The sequence below is a fragment of the Trichoplusia ni genome, chromosome 10, assembly GCF_003590095.1.
Source record: "Trichoplusia ni isolate ovarian cell line Hi5 chromosome 10, tn1, whole genome shotgun sequence".
In the NCBI taxonomy this organism is placed as follows: Eukaryota; Metazoa; Arthropoda; class Insecta; order Lepidoptera; family Noctuidae; genus Trichoplusia; species Trichoplusia ni.
In genome coordinates, this window is record NC_039487.1 from 4,700,575 (window position 1) to 4,726,925 (window position 26,351).

A 26,351-nucleotide genomic window follows, 5' to 3' on the forward strand; every position below is an offset into this window, starting at 1 on the left:
CTTTACCGATTTTTACCAAATTTTATATGCGTATGTAGGTCTAAGAATCGGCTACCATCTATTTTTCATACGCCCTAAGTGATAAGGGTTGCTCACACAAAAAAAAATGTTTTTGGACGATTTTTTATAGTTTTTTTATATTGCATTAAAAATACATTCAACTAGAAATAATTTATTAGGCAAAATAACGTTTGCTGGGTCAGCTAATAGGCATATAAATTAGTAAATTTCGGCCGTAACTAAATGGTCAGCTCGATTTAATTATATCCATTATCAAAAATCTATGTATAAATAAATATTCAACTGTCGTCAATAGATTTAATGAACTCGCTAAAAACATTAGTAGATTCAAACCAAATGGAACAACGGTCAGAAGGGCCCTATGTGCGAAACTTTTAGCTTTTGCAACACAGATATCGCTTAAACTTTTTTTTCCGGGGTGAATAGCTAATATCTTCAACCCACGTCGAGGGCACGGCGGCATGGGGACTTCCACCCACTAAAAACACCCCGAGCCCCTTCAAGTGCTTTAGCCAGAGTCACGGAATCGCTCGCGCATATTCTGAGTGACTCTGGCCTTCTCAAGGGACAGGTGTAAAAGCCCATCCCTCACTCCTCATAAGAACGGGTGCGCAGGACGACGCGCCCGTCTCCTTCTTGGCATATCACTTAAACTTAACACATTGATACAAAAACTTCTGAATTCATCGGATTTAGCGGTATAGAAGAATCAAATATTGTCATATTACAATAGTTATTATAGAACTTTTAATGTTCTTATTATTCATTTTCTATTTACACACAACATGACCATATTGACCATCAACAAGTAACTGCATCTTGTCTTTGGATTTTAAAAAGACTGGCAACATTCGTTTTTAGTTTTCTTTTTAAACTTCAGCGATCTATCAAATATTTCAAAATAACGTACTTTTGGAATCGGCTGACATTTCGGTTGGTTTTGATTTTATTCTTTTGATGAATAAAAAGATTTATCTTTATTGAATGTTATTCGTTCATTTATGAATGAAAAAGCTTCGGTTTTATTGACAATATCTGATTTCTGATTAATATACGTGTCCGTTAGTGTTTCGGTGATAGAATGGCTCAGTTTAACTACCTGAATGAAATAAATAGTTTAGCAACAATAGATGGGCCTATAACGCGTGGTCCGCTGCAACGTTGGGCGAAGAAGTCTAACAGCGAGAATATCAATCCGTTAAGTGCTTCCTTCAAGAACCATTCGAACGTGAATCTCAGTGCGTGCAACCAGTCCATGCAAAAGTTGTCCATATCTGCGAATCAGAGTTGTAACAATAGTGTACTCTCAAGTAACAAGACACCGACTCGAAATGATAACAAAAAGGGGAAGAAGACTCCTTCCAAGAACAAATCTCCAGGTAATGTTGTTAGAAAATATGAATTTTGTAATTTTCTGTGACACTCTTTGTACTATAATATATTACATGCTATGCTAACTCGTTTCTCATTAACTTGTAAAAGTACCTATGTTTGTTAAGCTTCCTACACATTGATTGCTAAGTGTTAACCGCCTCTTTGTAATAGCCATTTTGTCAAATAACTGCAATCCTTGGAGGAAAAGTTATCCGTCTATACCTTGCAGGTCGATCCACAACGCCGACTCCGAACAAAGCGTCAAAGACTCCTAACAAAGCTGACAGATTCATCCCCTCAAGAAGTAATTCTAACTATGACCTGTGCCATTACATGGTAAGTCACTAAAGTTTTACAAAATTACAATATTGGTTATCATTAAAGGTTTGAAATAAAGTTTACTCTTATTGTTGAGTGTAAAAAGTCTTTTAACTACCCTTTTTTGGAAACCCTAAAAATCAAGTTTTGCACTGCTTACTGCCTGAATAACAGACCTGTTAAAAAGCAGCAAAATTTTACTTTAGTTTAATGGTATTTACAGAAAAGAATATCTTGGGCATTAAGTCTGGTTTTGTGCTTTTTTAACATATAAGAAGTGTAAATTGTGTGAGTATTTACTAACTGTAACTATTTTTTAAAACTTTTATTAACTCCTACACATACATTTCCCTAGATGAGCCGTGATGAAGACAAGAATGAAGAAGTAACAGCACAGACAGCAGCTGGAGAGGCTATCGGCCGTGCCCTAGCTGATACGGAACCCGGGAGACTGCTGCAATATACCTGCAAGGCACCAGCTGCTCCTGAAGGCTATCAGAACAGACTAAGAGTTGTGTATTCACAGGTATATCTGCTTGCTTCCTATCTTATGCTACTTACTAACTAATGCAATATTATTGTGTATATCTTATGCACTCTGGCAATACAATACAAACCTGAATAACCTGCAGAAATGCTGCTGATTAACTTGCCAGTCTGTGTGGGTAAATGCTCTACTGCTTCTTAATGCTCTCTTTCAAATGTTATCTGCTATACTATTTTTTTCTGTCATTTGGTATAAAATTTGTTAACCAATTATTTCATTGGTAAATTGTTTCTTTTTGTGCAGATATGAGGTAATTACAAAACTAAACTAACTAATAGTTTGTCCACACATTTAGTTCACACTATAACCAATCATTGCATTGTTTTTGTTGTTCTGGGGATTTTTTACTATTACAATGTTATCATTCATAGAAAAGCAAATCTTTATTTTTCCAATGGTATTGGCAAAATCTGTTAGTAAACATAGCTTTTCATTCTAATCATACATAACAGCAGATTCTGTGGTTTCAGATTTCTAGCCTTAGCTTTGTATTCTCAGTAAAAAAGAAAACAACACTTATCACTATTTTAAAAGTAGTTCTAATAGAATTTAATTTAATTTTGTATTGACAGGCTAAAGTTCCTTCTTCAGTGAAGAACACAACAAGATATATTCCACAAGCTCCTGACAGAATACTGGACGCTCCTGACATCTTAGACGATTACTGTGAGAATTCTAAATTATTTTTATTTTTGCACAGAACATTTTTTTTAGTTTTACTCTGCTAATGTACTGTTCAAAAAGAAACAAAGATGACAGAAGACAATCTATTAAGTGATTTCTATCCACAGATTTGAACCTAGTCGACTGGAGTTCCTCAAACATACTTGCAGTTGCTCTAGGCAACTCAGTGTATCTATGGAACGCGGGAACTGGCCAAATAGAGCAGCTGCTGACTCTAGAAGGTTCCGAAACTGTTTGTTCTGTGGGCTGGGTGCAGGGCGGAGGATCGCACCTCGCTGTCGGTACCTCATCAGCTACAGTCGAGTTGTGGGACTGCGAAAAGATAAAGAGGTTGAGGGTAAGTGAATACAAACAACTGCAAAGAGAGGCCAACTTTTGACTGTTGAGGCGACACAGCTTTACGTTCGTTTTCCAGAAAATAAAAATGCTTCGTTTCTAAGAAACACCAGCAGACCACTTTGTTAACTAAGTCAGCTTTTAGCCTTTTCAATAACTTTTAAAATAACAATATTAAACCATTGCAGGTAATGGACGGGCACACGGGTCGTGTGGGTTCGCTAGCATGGAACATGTATATCGTGAGCAGCGGCGCTCGCGACGGTAACATTGTTCACCACGACGTGCGACAGAGGGACCACGCTGTGGCCACCATCCATGCACACACGCAAGAAGTAAGAAGAGAGATACATGATTTTTATCTAAAGCAAAGCTGTCCTAATACTGAGACAATGTCATACTTGTTAATGGGAACTAAACAGACTATTTGTTTTACAGATTTGTGGTCTAAAATGGTCTCCAGATGGTAAATGTCTTGCATCGGGCGGCAACGACAATTTACTGAATATCTGGCCTATTGCACAAGGACAGCATTATTCACAAACACAGTATCTGTATTCATTCAAGTAAGTACATTTATATATTTAATAGCAAACTAGCTGTTACGGCTTCGCCTGCCTTGATGTATGTATAATATTATTGATTTTTAATTTTGTATGTTCGTTGTTTATTCATGGTTTTCCTCCGATTATTTTGGAAGATATGCCTGTACTCATAGTACAAACTATTTGCAACCCTACTTTTTTCCTTTATAGCCAACACCTAGCGGCGGTGAAGGGTTTAGCTTGGTGTCCATGGAGCGCCGGTATATTGGCCAGCGGCGGCGGTACTGCCGACAGGACCATACGCATCTGGAACATCAAGACTGGAGCCAACCTCAACACTGTTGATACTAAGTCTCAGGTTAATCATCTTTATGTATTGAGTACCATGTTTTTTTTTCTTTTTTTAATCTAGCCCATTGTGTCCCACTGCTGAGCAAAGGCCTACTCCAAATTCTTAAACGATTCTCTGTTATGGGCTTTATGGATCCAGCTTTAATTATACTTACATTAAAAATAATTAAAGCAGTAAATCAAATCGTGAACATATACTAGTGTCAGCTTGTCTGTAATTTTGTCTCATTTGTAGGCAATTATTATCACAAACGAGAGTCAAATCAAACAGCCAAAAAGATCTTTTTAATGATAAACTTTATAATAGTTAGTGTTATAATGAAATTCGTTACCAGGTGTGTTCAATCGCTTGGAGCACCCACTACAAGGAGCTGATCTCTGGCCACGGCTACGCCAACAACCAGCTGGTGATCTGGAAGTACCCCGTGATGTCGCGCGTGGCCGAGCTGAGCGGCCACATGGCGCGCGTGCTGCACCTGGCGCTGTCGCCCGACGGGACCACCGTGCTGTCCGCCGGCGCCGACGAGACGCTCAGGTACGGACTACCATATACTTGCAGGACCAACACAGCAGAACACATTGTTTCCTATGAGCAAAGAGGATTAAGACAATTTTTCTCCTTAACTATAAAGCAGTTTATTTATGTCAATTTTTGTTGTTCTCTAAAAGACAAAACTACGTGTGTAATATTTTTAAATTATCTCATTGAAGGACAAAACAGCGCCGTAAAAATTATTTCTACTTTTTGATTGCCCAGTAATAATTATGGATGTGGTATTTTTATTTCGAAGCTCCTAATATATTTTATCTAAAAAATATTTATTTAGTTTTGAGTATATATCTAAAATATGTATATAATTATATTTTTATAATGTTTCTGGTATAGGAATATTGCTTCGTGTAACTTAAATCTCTGTTATTGTGATTTCATGCTATAAAGATGACATAACGTTTTACGTTTATTTTTATTTCAGACTATGGAAATGTTTCATGTTGGACCCATCGAAAAAGAAAGAACCTACCGATTCCAAAGCAGCTAAATCGTTATTAAATCTCAACTCCTTGATTAGGTAACTTTGTTAGAAGTTACAAAATATTCCTATTGACTGACTTTGTGATCTTACAATTAGTTTTAATACAACAATTGTATGTTGTGCCATTAGTATACATTGACTTAACTTTATTTTATAAATTGTTGTGTATCCTCGTGATTCTATTGACGGAACTTGCATGAAGTAAATATTATTGTTTGCTTTTAAAATATAAAAATACTTGCCTAAATTGATGTAGGCAAAGGAATATTTTTATAATGAACTTATGTTTTTAAATTAAACGAATAACTCTTTTGACAGTCGCGTTTTTGGAAGTCGTACTTTGTTACTTGTATTTGATTTTTGACCAATCAGGAGAAGTTGAGGTCGTAAAATGCGTTTGCACCTATTTCCTACTATGATTCTAGAAAAATTGATTCATTTTCGTTAGTCTTTTCTCTCTCTACTTGTTACTATTTTTCGTGACTTTCTTTCACCATTTCATTACCTCGGCTTCCTTGTTTTAAGGACAACCAAGACATTGTTTAACTAACTGTACTGTTTGTATGACTTTAGTATGTGTTAAGATGTTTTTAATAATGTATGTAATTTTACAATAAGATAATAAAGATTTACATTCCCAGGTATGCCTTTTTATCCTTAGATATAATGTACAAGCTTTCTATAGGGTAAAAATTTGTTATTCACTTGATCATGTCATTAGAATAAAACCTCACTAACACTACATACCGAATAAAACGGGGTTAAATTTGGTTGAAATGAAAAAAAAACCAAAAAGACAGACAAACATTCTGTACTAAAATGCCTTTCCGAAAGCGTCAGGTTTCTCACCAAAAGGCAAGCACTGATGTCCTATAGAAACTCCAATTTATATAGCAATAATAATTGACACAGTAAATAAAACAATTACTTCATGGTAGTGTAAAAATGTTTTATTATCTAATTCATAAACATTGCAACAATGTGGAATGTAAAAGAACGAGCAAAATCATAATAAAAAGTAAAATTATAATAGAAGTGCAATAAAAAAGTGCTAAAATAATAAATACATATGTTTTAAAATGTGATGTTTCCAAATATTTACTAAGTTTTACAAAGGAGGTGGAAGCAAGTGACTAGAAAGTATACAAAAATAAATTTTGAAGAAAATAAGAATGCACTGAGTCAGCTACGCACTACTCGTGTTGAGATTACAACCAAATTAATACTGATTAGATAGCATCTGTTCACAACACTGAAATGACTAAGGTCAGCTGACTAAACGACTCACAGAAACGTTAAAAATATTTAAAACAAGCGCTTTATCAAACAAATTAGTAAACTATAGATCATTTTTAACGTATTCAGTTAGTCTCCTAAATCAGGATTTGAACGACCTTAACAGTTAACAATCATGAACACATTATGACACACAAGTAGGCTGTATTTCTATTTTATATAAAAATAATCCTTGTTGCTTCAATTTTATGGATCATTTCACTAACGTTGTTTTTTTTTTTATTTATGGTCAGTACATATGGCTAAAGCATCTATACTAAAACCATTTGATATTTCTATCGGTCTACGCTGACTCGCAAAGGAAAAACTTTTAGTAGCGTCGGTTTAACATAAATGCACGAAAGGAACTAAAAAAGCAGCCGATAATATCACCTATAGCTAATCAAACAACCAGTTCGCTTACTGATCTAAATTCATTGTACTTAACGCATTCAACATCATTCACTGTATTTGTATGGCTCCATTACTTTGTAACCTTATCGATAGATTAATCAATTACGAATCGATTTCCACAAAACGCTGCCAATCAAAATTTATAATCATCGAGCACCGATGCAATTCATTAAATTTAATATATTTTCGTAATATTTACGTAACGAATTTTATTTCCATAAAATGGAATATAAAAAAATTGCAACACGCAATATCGATTGATCGATATTAGGAATCGATATTTTAATATACATTTTATTTTCTATGTTAAAATGGGGTCTGCACACATTATCATTGATAGGCGAGGGTTCCACTCTTCAAACGATATCACACTAACTAACAAATCGCTAAACTACATTCATTGCCCAAGATTCATTCCTATAATTTAGAAAAACACGCTCAAAACAATTAACCGAGAACACATTGTTGTCCGCTTTACGTTTGTTTTAAAAAAATAACTTTCAACAATTGCTTTCACATTTTTCCAAACTTTTAACATATTTTTTCTAAGCTCTGAGGTTATTATCAGTTTAAGTATACAATATAAGTACACCTATTATTGTAATCCTTATTCATCTAGCTAATGGCTCAATTATTGTGCTCACACAAAATAAAGGATTAACAATATTTAAAAAAATAGTGGAGTAACTGAGATTCCTCTTCATTATGACTACTTATTATGTTATCTTCGAATAAGTACTAAGACGAAACTAAGCTTAACATCTAAATACGAATTAACAAACGACGCAGTCGACGTCAAATAAAAATACATCAACTGTTCAAAACGGGAGATTACAATCCCGACGTCAAGACTCAAGTTAGTCGGTAATGCAACATGAACGTTATTACATTTATTGGTTACGTACATTTAAGTACTGGAATACTATTGTTATTTAAGATCTATTTACGCTTAAAAATACATTGTAACGGGGTTAGGCGAACGATACAAAAATTCGTGATGCCTGCGGGGTGCGGTCACTCGAGCCTGGCGCTCGCGGCCGCTGCGGGCGCCGCGCGCGCGGCCGGGGCGGGCGCCGGGCGCGGGCCCGCCAGCGCCGCGGTGCGCGACGGGGGCTCCGCGCCGCGCACCAGCGCCTCGTGACTGCTGCTCAGCGACACGCCGTACCTGAAGCTACGCCGCAAACTCGACCTAATACTCTTCGCTGAATCACTCTTACGAACAAACGATCGGCGAAGGTAGTCGCGAGTTAGCGATAAAGAGTTCCGTGATGTGGACGAACGTGGGCGAGTTGGTCTCGAGTCGGTCTCGTCGGTGATGGTGATCGAGGGAGCCGCGAACACGCCGCTGTAATCTGGAGGTTCCAGGGAAATCAGAACATCTCTGTCTACTGTTTCGCTCACTGTGATTGGTAGTTGTGTCGTGTCTTCAGCTGGTGACTGTTCCGCGCGTGATGTTGTCATTCTGTTAATATGAATAATTTTTGAATAGTTACAAAACAAATATAAGAAAATGGTCTTCAACCTTATTTTATTGCGTAGGGTTAATAATGAAAAAAAAAACAATTTAAAAAATTGCTTATATTCAGTCGAATTGAGTCACCTCAGTCAGCCGTTTGACAAGTATTTCTCAATTGTCAAACGGCTAAAATAATAGCTATTTTTGGTTAAAAAAGAAACTAAGTATTAGACATCAATAGACCATGTCTATTGATGTGTAAGAAAAAAGTGAATAAGTTATTTACGTACTAGCGACCCGTCCCGACTTTGAACGGATGTAATGCTTATATTATACTACAGAATTTCTTTATCGTTTTTTATATCAATATTCACAGCATCGCAAAATAAAACATTCGAATTAAGCGTTATTGAGGGGAAAACTATAGTTAAAGTAAATCAACCTTAAAACATTGTCATAAGCCGGAGACAGTCTAGAAATATGTTTAACCTGTCACACTTTATAGACCCTTTCTGTGAATGGATGTTACTGTCAACAAAGTAATGGTATGTTATATAAAAAAAAACTATCAAATAGCAGTACCTCCTAAGAGTCCTGAAGCTCCGGCGTATAGTGTTGAGCAGCCTGGCGCCGGTGGCGGTGGAGTAGGAGGGCGGCGGCGTGTACTTGGGCGGCGGGTCGGGCGGCGCGGCGGGCGCGGGCGCGGGCCGGGCCGCGGCGGCCGCGCCCGGGCCCATGCGCGGACGGTACAGGTTCTGGATGCGCTGCACAACACACATACAATACATATGAATTACCTGCTACCTCATACTTTAAATTCACAACCTAAAGAAATTATAAAAAAATTACAAAACAAAATAAAATTGATATTGTGAAAAATACATTAAAATATTAAAAACATATTTTCATAAGACTGTGACTCCATAAGAGCCTACAATCTAGATGTAATAAATTTTTGCTACTTTTGTGTTATTTAGACTTATTTTTATTTTTCAAGGAAATAAATTTTAAAAATAATTATTTGCGTAAATGTGTATTTATCTCTTTCTACTGTTCAGTGCGTCATTTTACTCATTTCTATCACAAAGTTGTGTGGAGATATAAAATCTATTCGTCTCTGCGACCACTATGCGTGTGTCACCACCCACTGTTTAAGCTTTTGAACGATGAAAAGAAGTCGAAAACATATAGGTTATTGCCTCATAACAACTCGTAACTAGCTTTTAAATACACAAAATATTTTTCCCTTACCAACTCTTCAATACAATCGTTTGTCCCGTAATCCTTGATAAGCACGCAAAAACATAAAATATTATCGTAACATATACAAAAAATCATATTAAAGCTTAGTAAATAATCAATACTTATATTATAGACACGAAAGTTTATATTATGGACGTATGTATGTTTGTTCCTCTTTCATGCAAGTTACTCGCCCGCTCCGAATCGAAAACGATGCCACGAAAACAGAAAATAGGAAAAAAACTGTGTTCTGTGAATAAAGTTTCGTCAAAATCTGTTCAGTGGTTTTTGTGTGAAAGAGGTACAAACACCCATACATACACAAATTTCACGTTTATGTTAGTAGAAAGTAGGATGTAATAAAATTACGACTTACATCGAGTATATCAGGGGGTCCTTTATTCATGTAGCGCCACGTTTGTATAAACGCAGCTATAGGCACTAACAGCAATGGTCCTTGTTGCATAAATACCGCCACTTGACGAGTCCAGATCGGCCAATAACTGTTAAAAAAAAAGAACTATGTAAAAGCAGGAAAACAATATAATAACAAAGAAACGGGGAAATATTCGTTAACCCGCTGCAAAATAACTGAAGCTCAAAATATGCAAACTCATGGTTAAAGCAGAGCCTTAACGTCACTCGGGCATACTTTGACCTACAATGGGGAATATGCATGATTTTTTTTTTATTTTTTATATGTTTCTACTAGTTATTACATTACCAAACATACAAATATCACGTCCAAAATATAAACTATTATGCAAAAAATTAAATATTAAAATCGCGATCAATTTAAACGCGGCCATTTTGGCGCGCTTGCTCGTGACGTCACCATTACACGAGTTCGATGTCAACAGCAAAGTGATTGGTTTACAAAATTACCAAAAAATTAATAAAGTGAGTGAATATCGACTTAATTACCATGGATACAATACAATAACAATTATTCCTCCAAAAAGAAACCATACAAATAGCTTGTTGACAGCAGACGTCTCGTGTAAAACTGACGTCACGTTTTGTTCCACCAATAGTGTTGCGTTTCGAAAATTTGCGCGGTAATTTGAAAACAGCCACTTTTTGATGATTAAATTTCATTATTAAATTAAAATAAATTCTAAAAATAATTGTATAGTGTGTTTTCAGTAGCAATAAATATTACAAAAAAAAATATTTTGTCCATATTTAAGTCACGTGCATATTCCCCATTGAGTAAGATTTTTAATATATTGTTAGATCATCGCTTACCCGACAGGTTTTCTCCAACTGTACATCTGTTTTTGTTGACCCACTCGAAAGTCCATCACACATATTGCCTGAAACAATCATTTGTTGTAAAAATCACGGTAACCCATTTTGTTCTCTCTTTGATGCTATTCTGGGGCCATCTTCACACATTTATGTAGTTTTTCCTTCCCTTTATTTCCATCTACTTCTACGAGTATTTGTATTTGTAATATTTACGACGGATACTCACACATAACAAAACAGGCAAAACCACAGTCCAAGTGAAGCTTAGCAACGCAGCTAAAGTAGCCGAAAGTCTGGTCCTCGACGAATATAAGGCAGCGACGACAATGTCTGGGGAGTAAGGCCGCCCCCGTACCACGAACACGCCGCAAGCGAGCGACACCTGTATCACGATCTGCCACCACGAGCCTACCCATACGTAGTCTATGAAGTGGACGATACGGATGCCAGCCTGGGAAGGAAAGTCGTCATTTAATGACAGTTATATATTTTTGGATCTTCTTTATTTCGTTGGATGCAGGTGGCAATGAACCGGTCGCGCTGGAGAACGTATGGAGAGGCCTATGTCCAGCAGTGGACAGCTATAGGCTGCGATAATGATGATGATGATATATTTTTTGTTTTGTTCTATCTGCAGATAAAAGTTTTGTTTGAATAATTTTTCAGCAATTTATTTGCCGACTGAGGGCATTTTTTAGGCATAAAAACACACTTGAGCTAGTTTCGTTTCGTAAAAATGCTGGTCAATTTCGGTCTTATTAACTATTTTACGGCAGGTAGATAAAAACGCTAAGCTTAGATAGTTTACTCACATCGGTACTAAGCAGCAGTCCCATGGCAAGTCCAAACACGCAACTCAGGAACGTGATAGTGGTCTCCCAAACTTTAAGCGCCTCTGCATTGATAGCCATGATGCCAGTTATGACGCAGTGCCATATAGCGAGCTGTTGCGCGATACCGAACATTATCAAGATGAAATAGAATATTACTGCCCATGCTGGTGATAGCTGAAAGAGAAAAGAAATTAAGCTTCAACTAGGCAGAATTTTAAAGGAAGTACGAAAGAGAGAAGTTAGATTCCTAAACTTCGATTTAAATTGCACTTCATTGATTTGCTTCACAATTATAAACATCTTGAAAGTCTGTTTTATCAGTCATTATTATCCTAGGAACAGTATGACTGAAACATGGAAATCCCTTATTCAAGGCATAGGGTACAAAGTAAAACTTATTACTGAGGCTGCACTGTCCGTCCTTCTGCCTGTCGTCTGTCATGAATGGGGTATTTAAACAGTTGGTTTGCCTGATGGTGTTAAATATAATGATCGAATTGAAGCAACGTTTGTTACGGTCATAAATTTGTTGCAGGGTGACAAACCGGGGTGTGGCTTATTTTGCCATTTTGCGATCTAAAAGATTTGTATTTCTTTAGCCTATTTGTACCCTACGTGTCGCTACTCCGACTAACATGCTTTTTTAAACTCGTTCACGAGTGGCCCCTTTAAAAAAAAGAACCACTAATTATGTCTACATATTGAACGTGAGTTACGGTAACCCCTATAGGCTTCATTCAAATGCGATTATGTGTCAAATGTTTACTGAATCAACAAGTATATTCACTGCGATAAAAAGAAACATTCTTTATACCCGCATGGCTAAACATGCGACTACAATGCGAAAACTATTTGAAAACATAACTATAGTATTAATGTTTTAGGTAAGTACATAATTCGCTTTGATGGTTGTGAATTTATTTTTATGTGCGAATTAACTTGTACAAATGCTGATTGAAAACCCTTTTGTACGAGTGCGATTCATTATAATTTTATCATCATACTTTCAACAGGTTGAGCATTTAACGCGACATTAAGAACAAAAATCTGATTCAAACAATTAGGTACGGTACACACGGTCGTAAACGCATTCTAGGTCATTTCATCAAGGTTATCTTTCATTTTACAAACGCTTGGCAGTAATATGATGTCTCATTTACGTGTGTTCCGACCATAAAGCTTGAGTTACGAGCAGTTCGGAATAGTTTAACATTATATAATGCTCTCGAATTAGATCAATAGGAAATCGAGTTAGTTACGCAATTATTTTTGTAAATAGTAATTACAACATAAAGCGTTTTAAGAAATATCGTTTTTTTTATTTTTTATTATTATTTAACAATGCCGCTCCCGCACCAAGCAATTTAATCTTTGTGTGCCAGGGGTGTTTCACAATCATTCAAGTAACATGCAAGCTGACACCCAGACTCAGTGGGATGGGCGTGGTGACCTCAACCACTCCGCTTTCAGTTTTTTGACACATGAACATTATAGTCGGAAAATAAGGAACTTCGTTTCAAAAACTGCAATAATATCCACCATTATATTCACATGATTCACACGTCTCGCAAAACAGCAATGTCAACAAATGTCAATTAGAACCAATTAAAAACTTACCAAATTAGCAGGCAAGACTGCCAGTGTGGCTGGCACGACCTGAGTTGCCAACTGCAGTGGTTGCCAACCGCTGAGCGCTCGCGCAGCTGTGCCAGTCCTCCAGACTGTGACTCCGACTAAGCTGCCATAGTGGCCCATGTATCGTACTGGCGTTGACACCACATTGCCAGGCATCGGCTCAGATAGTGGCCATAGAAATTGCGTAGACTTTAATGTTTCTGAAACAGAATTACAAGATATTGTGAAAACTATGTAAGTTTTCATTTTACAGTTGGATTTTATAGCACAAAGAATGGAAGACAGCTAAACAGTCTTTTATCGATTTCAGAATTGATTTAAAAATATCATCGAGGATGAGTAATATTTGTATAATAATTAGAAATAGCAACTGTAAAAAACCCTTCCTAATTTTAAAAATAGCAGTTAATAAAAAATATGAAGTACTAAATAGAAATTGCACAAGAAAAACAATATTCTAACAAGTAAATTAAGCAACACCATTATCTTGCATATTCAATCTGTATTGACCTGTTAATGGCACCACGCATACATTTGTCTGAATGGAATATTTTAACTTTTACATTAATATTCAGTACATTGGTGATTCCCACATTTGTGGTAAACGAAATTAGTCAGTGGCATCTGCCGTTATTGATATTACTAATAAATCATATTGACATCAAAAAGCCATAGTTCTCAAAACATTTTTAATGACGCAGAACATGCCTACGCATTTGACGGCACAACTTAGTCATATTTAGTGAAATCTGGAAAAAAAGGTTGACGTGTTTAAGAAGTGACCACTGACCTCCTTTAAGACAATTTGATATCTCACTACATACATCATCATTGAAAATGACTGTTAGATGGTATGCGCATAATCTAGTGGCTTTGTGACAAAATAGGGATGCTTTCTGTACAGGCAGCATTACGGTCACAATTTGCAATCCGATTTACGAAGTGTCCATTTTTTACTGACATGTAGGAACTGATGTTTGCTCTAACTATACTATACTAGGTTGCAAGTCTATTTTGTTACCTAATACAAAAACAGCCACTCATTGAATTGTGAAAATCTGATTTTGTTAATCGACTTCTGTTGCTGATCGTACATTCGTATGTTTATGCTTAGGCTACGCAAGAGTGTGTACTATGACGTCACGTCACGCTGTAAATATGACGTCAATGTTTTACTACACCGCATCGGCGTACGTGCATTCTACAAGTTTACAAAGACCTTTAACAATGTCATAATTTGGCAAAGATTGTAAATACATAACAACATTTAACGATCAACACTATCATTGTAAACAGTTAATTATTTAGTATTGTTTCGTACTTAGACACCTTTTGATTAAGTAAAGTATAATAATGAAACAATGCGTCATTTTATAAAGTAAAATTAATTGACTTGCAACAACAAAATTATAAAAAGAGTCTTGCCACAATTGACTTCAATTGTTTCTAGGTTTTCATGACAAACTATGAAGGCCAAGGTAGGTATTGTGCACATTTAAGAGAGGCCTGTCAACCAAACAATAAAACTATTTCCAATATAAGTCCTTATAAGATAAATATAAATATATCTACTGTGCATGAAAACTAAAAATTTAATTCTTAAAAGAAAAATGAGGTCAAGACACCTTTCTTGTAAACATCCTCACACACCCTCCCCTTTAGTAAAGAAGCGGGTAGTGCCAAAATCTTACCGAATAACCCTGAACCTTTGTGTGACGTCATCCGCTCTCTAAAAGTTCCGGGTCTACAAAATTGTCATAGCCTAATCAAATTTTAAACTTTTTCTTTCAGAATAGACTATTGCCTTTCTAACAATTTTATTTTATTTGACGTCCAGATGTTGCATGCAAATTACGACCTGAATATTTTGAGACATAGGTAGATTGAGACACATGGAATAAACTTACCAAAACTCCCTGGTATGTAAGCATATCCATAATTCTTCAATATTTGAACGCAAGTATTAGCCAAAAACGAGCCCAGTAAGAGAACAGCGAATGTGAATGCGACAATACAAGCACTTTCCTTCTGTAGCATTATATTGGTCTTGTTCTTAGCGTTCTTGTGAGATGTCAGCTGCATAATACAGGCGCCAAGGAGACCCCAAGTTAGGAATGTTTCTTGGGCAGCCGCTGCCCAGCTCTGAAAATATACATTTTACTATTAGAATGTACGAATAATGGTGTTTTGTTAAATGGACGTTATTGAGATATGGTAATACTAAAAGTTAGTGTTGTCTATTACAAATCTTTATTGTTAAATAGTAGGGTTAGAATACTGATATTATAAAATATATGTATTGAGTTGAGAACACAAGTATTTTACATTAACATTCGTACTTGAGTTATTAAATTATCTTCCTGGGTATGAGCGACATTAAAGTGTTATTTCGACATTTTGAATAGGACCTACAATAGGTAAATATCGGATTTCAAACATTCAACTTCATTGACCAATGGCCTACTCATTGAGTCATATAGGAATATTTCCATTGTCTTACTAATGTGTTTACGTCCTCAATCGACGTAAAGGATGCCTTAAATATTATTTTACACATGTTTAGTTTAAAAAAAAATACTTACATTACTATTTATAAAGAATTCGCTCCATTCAGTCTCTGAGAATATGTTAATGACAGTGTCGTATGGTATTAGTGTAAGTAATTTCGTACAGAGCACCAATGTTCCGCAAATCGGTAAAAATATCAACATGTATACAGCCTGCGAACACAATAACAACGTATTAACATCTTGAAGGATATATTTCATGCATTTTATTGAATAGCTCTCGTAGTTACCTTGCCGTAAGACCTCAATCCTTTGCTCAAAGCCACGAACACTATCATCCACACTACAGCTAAATTGAACGCTACTTGAAACTTTATTGTGCCGAAATATGAACTAGTATTGGACCCCAAATTTCTCTGTAAAACCTCTCCATGAAAGTATTGAGGTAAAGTCTCTTGTATTTTATAAGTACCATTTTTTGCAACACCATCTGAAATGTTCAAACATTTTTTCAATATAACCGTCATTTCTTGAACACGGAAAAAGTAATTGTCTAAATTATCGCCGACCTTCAATCATACTTCCTGCTTAATCTGTTGATTGATTCCACTGAATTTGTTGACATTGCTCAAACAATGAACTATATAATCACGTTATTGCTGACTCACCTTCAAAATTCAATTCATGTGGTAGTGCCCATTTGTATCTGTCATTAGATGTTATAAAAGAGTCGCGAAAGAAAACAAATATCCAGGACAGGCCAATTATACTGTACATGCCGATCACGGCTTGTATGATGAGTAAAGACACGCCAACACCTTGGAATATTGGCGATATACGCCACATATCCACTGGCCCAGACTCCAACACTTGGCCCAAACACAAATGTAACGTGAATAGCGGAATTCCAATTATAAGAGACAACATAAAAAACTGTATTATGAAGCTCGCTGCAACAATAAAAAAGATTCATTGTAAGATTCGAGGAAATTAGGTGAATCCAATTAATTACGTAAAAAGTCGTTCGTTACCTCCAAAATGAACACTGAATATGGCAAATCTAGATATATTAAATATTCCCACGGTGCAGCTGAGGCACGCCAACATGGCACTCATACGGTGTGGCCACACTCCAAACGGAGGTTCTTCAGTCTCTTCGTTTCTGCGAAAAATTAGGACACTTTTACTTATCAATGCATCATTCAACAAATTCGTAACAATGATTTCGTTAATCATTACACCTCGTATGACCTCATTTCTCAGAACGAATGTGTAGTGTATTAACGAAATCACGAAGGTTGCTTAACGCATGAGTTGCATTTAGAAGATTTTAAGCACAGTGATTTAGCTTGTTAAGAATTTTATGTTCTTACCTCTCCTCTGTAGCATTCGTTGTATTTTGGGTGACTGGAGCAACATTTAACGATTCAGTTGATGAACTCGATGTACTAGTACTTCTCGCAATACTCCTGGCCGTATTCCGCCCTGTCCAGTCCCCTGCGGTGATGTCACTCTCTCCCGGTGACGGTAACGAGAGCGTGCGATTCATAAGTAAAGCTCGCCGCCCTACAATAAGAGGTCCCGAAGCCCCATCACTACTGAGATTCGCCGCCGTCACTTGTAACTGTATGGGGGCGCTAGTTGGCCGCATATTAATATTATGCTCTAAAAAAAGTATCACTGGCAGCGTTAGAGGCTCACAAGACGACTCTGCCGTTATCGCAGGCAAAACAATAGGGTCTAATCTCCTCATCGAGTTGCGTAAATTGTCATTTATCGTGCTTGCTCGTTCTAATGATGAAACTAAAGCCTGCCGATCATTTTCGGTTAATTCGGAAAAACTTTTTGACCGTCCAAGGCTTGTGAGATTTGCCCGTTCTGAGAAACTTGGTGTGATGTCGATTTCTTCTGCCGGTGGTGCCGGTGGTGCCGATGGTACAGCATTGGAACATGTGATGACTTGTGTATTGTCGTCAAACGAACTTTGAGCCTCTGAGTTTTCTGATTCATTGTGAACATCACCAATGCATTCCTTAAGCTTACAAATGAGATCCTCTTCGTCGCTATCGAAATTCTTCGTGCCATCATCAAGGCATGCTAGTAAAGACTTATCTAAAACTTCGTCTAAATCATTTAATATATCCATAAACTGGCACAACGCCGTCGCTTGAAACTCCTCATCGTTTGTGATGCTTGTTGTATGTGATGAAAAGTTTGAGTCTGATTTGTAACATTCTGGTATTGTCTTTTGTAAGTCTTCTTTTAAGTCACCATCTTCAGATATTTTGTCTAAGTCTTCTGAGTAATGATCGCTGTCGTTGCTCTCGAACATGCTACTGGAGGCGTCACTGTCAGCACTGCTTCCCGGTACATTTTCGCTTTGTTCGTACCGACCTTCGCCTATGTTAACAACTTCCATTTTTATTGCATGGCCTAAGTCATAGCCCGCTCGCTCTGCTGACCCTGTAATAAGAACTTTACTAATTATTCAAAACTTAAGAAGAACTTGTGAATATTAGGAAAATAAAAAGACAGCACATTTTGTACTAATGATTCTCCACAGCTTGTGCATGGTTTAACAAATGAAGGCAGAATGTTGTTCGTATTTACATATGAATAACTTGTTAATAAGCCTAATTATTGTATGTAACAGTGCAGCAAATGTGGCTTGATGTTAGCACACTGATGCCAGATTGTAGAGTAACTGTTTGCAACATTATACACAAGCATGAATCATTAAGAATTTCCACTCAAAATAAATAGAATTCATGTGTCTCATTCTTATATTAAAAATATCCTAAACTACCACTCCTTCGTTTTTATAGAAACTTTGTGTAATTACACAGTTTTAAGGTTTTTTTTTAATGGTTGATTGGGAGGTCATTTTCTTGTGGTTAACCAAAAATAGTGTATATCTAAATTTCAAACAGCTTTTCACAAATTTAACAATTAACTCAAAAATTTTAACAAAATAATAATTATGAAGTACCCACAATCATAAGAAATTTTGTTAGTGCTTCTATTGTTTATCTTCAATTGAACAAGAGCAACTAAAAAAAATTTAATGACTAATCAACTGTAATTGCAGGGCTTATTATAATTTAGTAAGGAAATAGCTCACAACACTAATTGTAAAATTATGAGACAATTTTGTTCAATTTTCAAAAGTTCAAGTGGTACTTGCATAACACTCTTATATCTTTATTGAGGCAAATTAATGTGGATGTTTGTAACTCTTCAAACTCAAACATTTAAATAAATTTGATGTGCGGAAAACAGCAAACTGCTAATTATTGTAGTGATGATCAACATATATAAGGGTGAAACAGGGACCACAACTAGAAAATATTATAAAGCAATATTACCAACTAGTAATAATACTGTACTACCCCACAATATAGCAAAACTATAACTGACCTAAACTTTTAAAATAAGAAACAAAATTATCATAAAACAAATTAATATTTAAAAAAATCACAATTTAAAGTACAAACCACTAGCAAAGATATAAAGACAAACAGTTACAGAATAAAGGAAAACTTATTACATTAACAGCCTTATCTAGAAAAACAAGATAACAGGTAGAAATCACAAATGCTATGTAAACTGCAGGTCTTTCATAATACAGTGATTAATTTTATCACACTATTAACTTATAAAGTAATAGTTATTTCCCAAGACAAGTGAATAGGTATTAGATAAGGATTGATAATATCTGATCTCATGCTTGCAGCTCATTCAATTTGTGATGTCATTTTAATGAATGGTCATTGTATTGGAGAAACCAAATTATCTAAGTAATTATGGTAATAAATAATAAGTATCAGGGTAAAAGCAGTATGTGGAATGCATGTGATATAATATGTGAAGATATACTAGGTATGTCTTATACCTGGTGAAGTTATAATGTACTTTAAAAGTAAACCATAGCAGATTTGATAAGTTCATAGAAATGAATTTACTTATAAGTAGTATAATAAATTATATTATTAGTATTTATACTTTTTTATATACCACAGTACTACCTTTTATAACTACAGTCTTTGATAACACAATTATTAGCTATTTATATGCAACACATAACAGAGTATGTTCAATATGTTGAGTAAATCAGTCTTGCAGTATTAGTGTATCACTGTAGACTTATAAAGGTGAAAGATTATTGTATGTTTATTTGTTACATCTTCATGCTCAACAGCTAGACCTATTTTAATAATATTTAGAATGGTAGAGTAGTATCTTTATTTAGAAGTTAAATAGGTATAAATTGTTGACCCTGTTGAGAGTTGGAAAAGTAGTCTCTAAGTGGTGGTTAAGAGGAATGTAAAAAAAATAAAACAACTGTTTTTGTGTTGATCATGTTTCAAAAAATACCACTTTTTGCTTCATTATTGACTGCCCTAGTGTCCAGCACTGATTAGTAGTTCTATAATTTAAAAAGTAAATTAATTCTAGAGTTTTGAGTGGAAAAGCAAAATAAAAATAAAACCGGAGGTACTTTTGTGGTATATGAGACCAATAATATCTATTTAAATTATACATTAATCTAATTGACACAAACACGACAATGTGCATCAACAACCAGAGGAAACATCCTGTTTATTGTCTAAACATAACCTTTCTTGGAATATGGTATTTATACTGATATTTGTCAATTTTAGCATTTTTAAAATATACAAAGTTCATCAACTATCTATATAGGTTTATTATTTGTATTTCTTCATATAATATATTCATTATATGAAGAATTGAAACAATTCATGTATATCAACTACATTTCATCACCCATGGCCATAATTTGGAACTGTAAATACAACAGTGAACAGTTACTTTTTGTATAACCTTATGCAGTGGTATTAAGTTATAAATACTACATGCTATACATGCTATACATATGTGATAAGTATGCGTCGATAGGCGTTAAGAACATTACAAGTCATATTAAATTATTGGCTAACCTATGCAAGGCCCACACCAAGCTAGACAAATGCAAACCAGACTAGGATGTAAGAACCTAGGCTGTCATTAAAAAAAACCGTTCAACTGAAAGTATCACAGGGATATTATTATGTTGTTCAGAATTTCGATAGTTATGAACAATGAAACTTAAAACACTAACCTGATTTCCTGACTTTTTCAAACACTTCACTTCACCCAATCATCAGCTGTCCACGAAAACAATACTACACGATTACAATCATTTTTTTATACAAATTATAGCCTAACTACTTGTTTATATCCTAACGAAATTAAAACTGTGTATTACTTATTTAAATTATGTGATGTAAGGTAATAATAAAAAATAATGCAATATTTTGTCGGGCAGCTTGTACAATGCAATAGGGGTGGGCGTTAATTCAACGAACGGCTTTTTTAAACTGTTAATCTAATGTTTACGAATTAACTGCTTTTTATTTACCGCAAAACCCGTTAAATCTATTAACTAATTCATTCAACTATTTTGGAAAAAATATTATTTTTATATTATTATTTTGAAGCTGCAAAAGCAAAACCAGCTAGCCTAGCCGAGTGAACGCGAGTGCGACTAATACCTATGCGAGCGAGCGAGACGGCGCTAGCTTAAAATTGTACGAGCGAGAGTGAGAGAGATTTATGTTTCTAAGTTCGCTTGCTCCGGCTCGCGCCGCCGGCGCCGCGCTGCCGCGCCGCCGGAAGGAACAGGTTTAATGTTATATCTTTTTTCGCCACTACGCCAGCCAGTCCTAAGCCTGGAAAAAGTATGAAGGGAAGTTTATTTCATTTAAATGACGACTTAAATCATTATTTAAAATTTACTCGTCACTTAAACAAGCTAACTTAAAAACACGAAAACGTTGTTATAGTTTTAGCAGTACGCGACGTAACATCAACTCCTTTTTCAATTTGAACAAAGTTTCGTCCATTAACTGCTGCGTTGGTACAAATCTGCTACATTAATGAGAACCTGTTAATAACGTTAACGGCTTTTTTAACAGGTTAACAGGATAAAATTAACGGCTTCGTTGCGTTAACCCAAAAATCGTTAACGACCCACCACTACAATGCAAGCAATACCCATCACAAGTAGGTACGCAACTACGCACTAGAGATGTGAAAAGTATGAAGTAGAAGTAAGTCAACTTGTTATCAGCTGTGATTGAGGTTCAAACAAAAACAAAAAGTAAGTTGATTTAAAACCGCTTGATAATGAATATTATACAGTTTATTGAATAATAATAATATTAAATAAATTTCAGCTTAAAAACAAAGATAAGAGGACGAAATACAATTTAAAAGGATCAAATACTTGATTAGTTTACTTTAGAATAAAAAGTCTGAAACTAAATGTTTAAAAAGAAATGAAAAAGTGAGTTCTGTAGTTCTGTTGATAAACGATCAAAAAATCTTGACTGATTCGGGTTAGATCATTGGGCATTGGTCATTGGGCCTTTATTGCACCATTTCGTCAAAAATGTATCGTCGATGATTCTAATTACACTTTAATTTAAAAGATATGAAATTCAAAATGAACATAAAGATTTTTGATTCATTTTGAATCAACAACAAATACTTACTAAAAACTTACTGAACTGGGAGGAGTAGAGCGGGTAGAGCCACGAAATTAGTAAGATACAGCGTGTTCGCTTTAAAGTTAAAATCACAACACTGTCTTTTGTTTTCGATGTTGCATGGAAATTATAATTTTATTGAAAAGGCCCTTTAGTTTTAAGAATAGTTTTCTTTTGCTTTTTTTTTCTATAATAATAATTTCTAATCGTAACACCTGAAGTAACTTTCAAAAATTATTAGATACTCTGTCTATGAAATGAGCAGTCCATGGGTCAAAGTATCTTTCTTCAGAAATTATTATTAAACTTTACAATTACGAATATCACCCTTATTCCCTTACAAATAAGTATTTAAATTGGATCTTCTGTACTGCATAATCCGAATAGATAAGTTTATGTAAATGTTTTTTTATAATTACGAGCGATAAGTATTATCATTTTCAATCAGTTCGTCAGTTGTTCGTCTTGGTGAATATCTAGTTACAATAGGCTTTGCATAAATCATGTTATTTTTTAAAGGAAGTAGAATTATTACCATCAGAATGCGTCCAATAAATAAGGTTCGTTTGCCTTCATCCAACCAAAGTTTATTTATCTTTCGTCAGTCGTAGATCGATTGCCTACCTAGTCGCTTGGTTCCGTGAAGAATACTTATTCATTTTATTTTGTGGTTTCGAGTAAAATATTTTGTTATACCAAATAGTTAAGGAACTTTTAACTGAAATATCTGTTCAATCGACAGCTTTATAAAGCCATGGCAGCGTATTCGACGAAAGTTTCCCTGAACGAAGTGGTTATAGCTTCAGCTGTCAGGACTCCCATCGGCTCCTTCAGGGGCAGCTTGGCCAGTCTTTCAGCTACGGAACTGGGTGCAGTCGCCGTCAAAGGAGCAATAGAACGAGCCGGCATTCCTAAGGAGGAAATTAAAGAGGTTAATTGATTCTGCTTACTTTCTCTCATGTTTTCCATTGGTTTACAGTTATTTAACTGTAAATCATTAAGTTAGCTCTAAGTAGGTTACATGTCATATTTGTTTTGAGTATTTAAAAAATGTTCTTACAATCTTCTTTCATAAAAGCGAATGTTTTATTCTGTAATTATAAATAAACACTATTTTTCTTTCTTATGAGAATGACTGGACAGTTCATGAGTAAGACAAAATTAAACTTGGAAAAAAATGATTTACTTCTATTTGCCTTTTTTTTGTCAAGATTATGAGCTTAATGATAACTATCAAAAATAGTAACAGCAACACCTTATGATAACATAAGTTGATACCTGTGATAACAGCTCAGATTTTTTTTGGTAAAATGTTTTAATTACTTATGTAATTCTGCTATATGTAAGGACCATTATTAAAAAAAAAACTCAATTAATTTCAGTATACCAGCTTCAAAAAAGAGAAATTTAAACCTAAAACAATTGCTTAATTTTATTTTTATCTATTCTAGGTATACATTGGCAATGTCTGCTCTGCCAATTTGGGTCAAGCACCAGCCAGGCAATCCGTAATTTTCGCTGGTCTCCCTAAAAGCACAATCTGCACAACAGTAAACAAAGTATGTTCATCAGGCATGAAATCGGTTATATTGGCAACTCAAGGCTTACAAACTGGTACCCATGATGTTATCCTTGCTGGAGGTATGGAATCAATGTCAAATGTGCCTTTCTACTTGAAGAGGGGTGAAACCTCATATGGTGGCATGCAGCTAGTTGATGGTATTGTGTTTGATGGTCTTACTGATGTCTACAATAAATTCCACATGGGCAACTGTGCTGAGAACACAGCAAAGAAAATGGATATCTCAAGACAGCAACAAGATGACTATGCCATTTCTAGTTACAAGAGAAGTGCAGCTGCATATGAAGCTAAAGCTTTTGCTGATGAAATTGTACCAGTTTCAGTACCTCAGAAAAGAGGTGCACCACCTGTTCTGTTCTCAGAAGATGAGGAGTACAAGAAGGTTAACTTTGAAAAATTCAACAAGTTGTCAACTGTATTCCAAAAAGAAAATGGCACAGTAACTGCTGGTAATGCTTCAACTTTAAATGATGGTGCTGCTGCATTAGTTCTCATGACTGCTGAAGCTGCTCAAAGGCTAAATGTAAAACCCCTTGCCCGTGTTGTTGGATACGCTGATGGAGAATGTGACCCAATTGACTTCCCCATCGCCCCAGCAGTTGCCATTCCCAAATTGCTAGAGAAAACTGGTGTAAAAAAAGAAGATGTAGCTTTGTGGGAGATTAATGAAGCCTTCAGTGTGGTAGCTGTTGCTAACCAGAAACTGTTGGGCATTGACCACAACAAAATCAATGTTCACGGAGGAGCTGTAAGTCTAGGTCACCCCATTGGTATGTCTGGTGCCAGACTTGTTGTCCACTTGTGCCATGCTCTTAAGAAAGGTGAAAAGGGAGTAGCTTCAATCTGTAACGGAGGTGGTGGTGCCTCATCAATCATGATTGAAAAATTGTAAGTTTTAACTATCTCTGACCACCTTGTTTCATTACTGTGCCTTTTAGGAATTATTTGCTATTAATGAATGTTTTGTGTATTTGCTAAGAGTTAACAGATTTTTATTATATTGTTGAGAAAATATGTAATTTTATATCCATATATCTCTTGTATATAAACAGCAATATGGAAGTGTTAATGGTTGTATTCAATAGAATAAATCAATAAAATATTTTTACTTATACTTTTTGTTTATTAATTATTTCAATGGTTTACCATTCCAGAACACACACTACAGAAGGCCTCCCAGTTTTAACATTTTACACTAAAGACCCGTGTGGCCTGTGTGACATAGTAATGGAAGAGTTAGAGCCATATAAAAATAGAATAGTCATTGAAAAAGTAGACATAACTCAAAAAGAAAATCTCCGATGGTTAAGATTGTACAGACTCGACATACCCGTCTTATTTCTTAATGGTCAATATTTATGCATGCATAAGTTAGACAAACATTTACTCGAAAAGAGGTTGCATTTGATTGAAAATGAAAAATAGCGGAAGTATTTAAACACAACATAAAATGTTATTGTAGGAAACCTCTAAGACACGAGAGCCGTGAGCGGTACATAGGTAGGTATCCAACAACATCATCAGCATAAATTAATATAATACTCATAATGTGCTGTATTTTAAACAAGTTTCTATAATGAAGGTCATCATGGTGAAAAGTCAGTGATGTTGACTATTTTCTAACAAACTTGATATATCCCCTGATGTTTGAATAAAAGAACTTGAATTATTTAAATCTTATAGTTGTTTAATTTATAGCGAGATGAATGCGTAGGTTCCCTTTAAACTGTATATGTACGCAGGAAGGGGCGTAGTAGATGCGTACATAACTATGAATTAAAAAGCGTTATCATTCGCTCGATCGATCCGTAACTGATGTTTTGTAATAGAAACGTTTGCTCTTAGATTTACTAGCTCTCTTTATTATAAGTACCAACTGAAAAAATATTTGGATAGTAACCCCGCTTACAAATAATTACGTACTGGCTGAATCAATTTTTACTTGTTTTAAAAACTGCACATCGGAACTCAAATCTACAATCTCCGCATTGGAGTTCAAGTCTACAGCGCCGCGGCCGTAGACAAACACGGGCCGTTCCTTTGGATAGAAACTTAAAACTCCCCTTCTTTATTAAATGCGTCGGAAGCTTAATAGGTGTAGCATCTATTGGACATTAATCTGGAAAGTGGGGACCATAGAAATCTAAATAACATTGTTATTTAGATTTCTATGGTGGGGACAGTGTGAATACGTCGCACAAAAATATTTCAATTTTAACTTGTCTAGGAACATTGGACTCGTACGTACAACGCGCATCGTAAGTTAATGGAATAGGAGTAACAATAATAAACCTATGTGTATGTGAGTCGTTAACGATGGTATATAAAGCAATGCTAATAATAGTAGCTCGCTGATTGATTCTAAACGTGATCACCTTGAGTATACAACTACTTACCT

The 26,351-nt window shown here is 35.4% G+C and overlaps 3 protein-coding genes across 3 annotated transcripts; 2 read left to right on the forward strand and 1 right to left on the reverse strand.

Annotated features, from left to right (window-relative positions):
* The first annotated feature begins 907 nt into the window (after positions 1-907).
* LOC113498018 (cell division cycle protein 20 homolog) lies at positions 908-5,850 on the forward strand. Its single transcript, XM_026877896.1, has 10 exons — positions 908-1,400; positions 1,625-1,731; positions 2,069-2,239; positions 2,833-2,926; positions 3,052-3,281; positions 3,469-3,615; positions 3,719-3,846; positions 4,036-4,183; positions 4,512-4,711; positions 5,151-5,850. The coding sequence occupies exons 1-10, from the start codon at positions 1,103-1,105 to the stop codon at positions 5,248-5,250; spliced, it is 1,623 nt and encodes a 540-aa protein (XP_026733697.1). The 5' UTR covers positions 908-1,102; the 3' UTR covers positions 5,251-5,850.
* A 2,424-nt stretch (positions 5,851-8,274) lies between these two features.
* LOC113498019 (sodium- and chloride-dependent glycine transporter 1) lies at positions 8,275-21,982 on the reverse strand. The gene is made up of 15 exons (XM_026877897.1): positions 20,943-21,982; positions 17,197-18,286; positions 16,855-16,985; positions 16,492-16,773; positions 16,114-16,313; positions 15,899-16,036; positions 15,224-15,458; positions 13,299-13,516; positions 11,661-11,855; positions 11,075-11,299; positions 10,846-10,913; positions 9,974-10,100; positions 9,099-9,119; positions 8,938-9,055; positions 8,275-8,361 (listed from the first exon to the last, which is right to left on the reverse strand). Exons 2-15 carry the CDS (start codon positions 18,240-18,242, stop codon positions 8,357-8,359), a joined length of 3,009 nt encoding a protein of 1,002 aa, XP_026733698.1. The 5' UTR covers positions 18,243-18,286; positions 20,943-21,982; the 3' UTR covers positions 8,275-8,356.
* Positions 21,983-22,708: 726 nt separating this feature from the next.
* LOC113498020 (acetyl-CoA acetyltransferase, mitochondrial) lies at positions 22,709-25,067 on the forward strand. Its single transcript, XM_026877898.1, has 3 exons — positions 22,709-22,931; positions 23,114-23,302; positions 23,823-25,067. Exons 1-3 carry the CDS (start codon positions 22,875-22,877, stop codon positions 24,843-24,845), a joined length of 1,269 nt encoding a protein of 422 aa, XP_026733699.1. The 5' UTR covers positions 22,709-22,874; the 3' UTR covers positions 24,846-25,067.
* Positions 25,068-26,351: the final 1,284 nt, after the last annotated feature.

Excerpts from the sequence above, each read along its gene's own strand:
- LOC113498018 (XM_026877896.1), top strand. The coding sequence starts at position 1,103 with ATGGCTCAGTTTAACTACCTGAATGAAATAAATAGTTTAGCAACAATA. Across the intron at positions 3,282-3,468 it reads AAAAGATAAAGAGGTTGAGG|GTAATGGACGGGCACACGGG; the intron begins GTAAGTGAATAC and ends AAACCATTGCAG. Across the intron at positions 3,847-4,035 it reads CAGTATCTGTATTCATTCAA|CCAACACCTAGCGGCGGTGA; the intron begins GTAAGTACATTT and ends TTTCCTTTATAG.
- LOC113498019 (XM_026877897.1), bottom strand. The coding sequence starts at position 18,242 with ATGGAAGTTGTTAACATAGGCGAAGGTCGGTACGAACAAAGCGAAAAT. Across the intron at positions 15,459-15,898 it reads AATTCTTTATAAATAGTAAT|AGCTGGGCAGCGGCTGCCCA; the intron begins GTAAGTATTTTT and ends GTATATTTTCAG. Across the intron at positions 13,517-15,223 it reads TTACATACCAGGGAGTTTTG|AAACATTAAAGTCTACGCAA; the intron begins GTAAGTTTATTC and ends ATTCTGTTTCAG.
- LOC113498020 (XM_026877898.1), top strand. The coding sequence starts at position 22,875 with ATGTTATTTTTTAAAGGAAGTAGAATTATTACCATCAGAATGCGTCCA. Across the intron at positions 22,932-23,113 it reads GAATGCGTCCAATAAATAAG|CTTTATAAAGCCATGGCAGC; the intron begins GTTCGTTTGCCT and ends TTCAATCGACAG. Across the intron at positions 23,303-23,822 it reads CTAAGGAGGAAATTAAAGAG|GTATACATTGGCAATGTCTG; the intron begins GTTAATTGATTC and ends TATCTATTCTAG.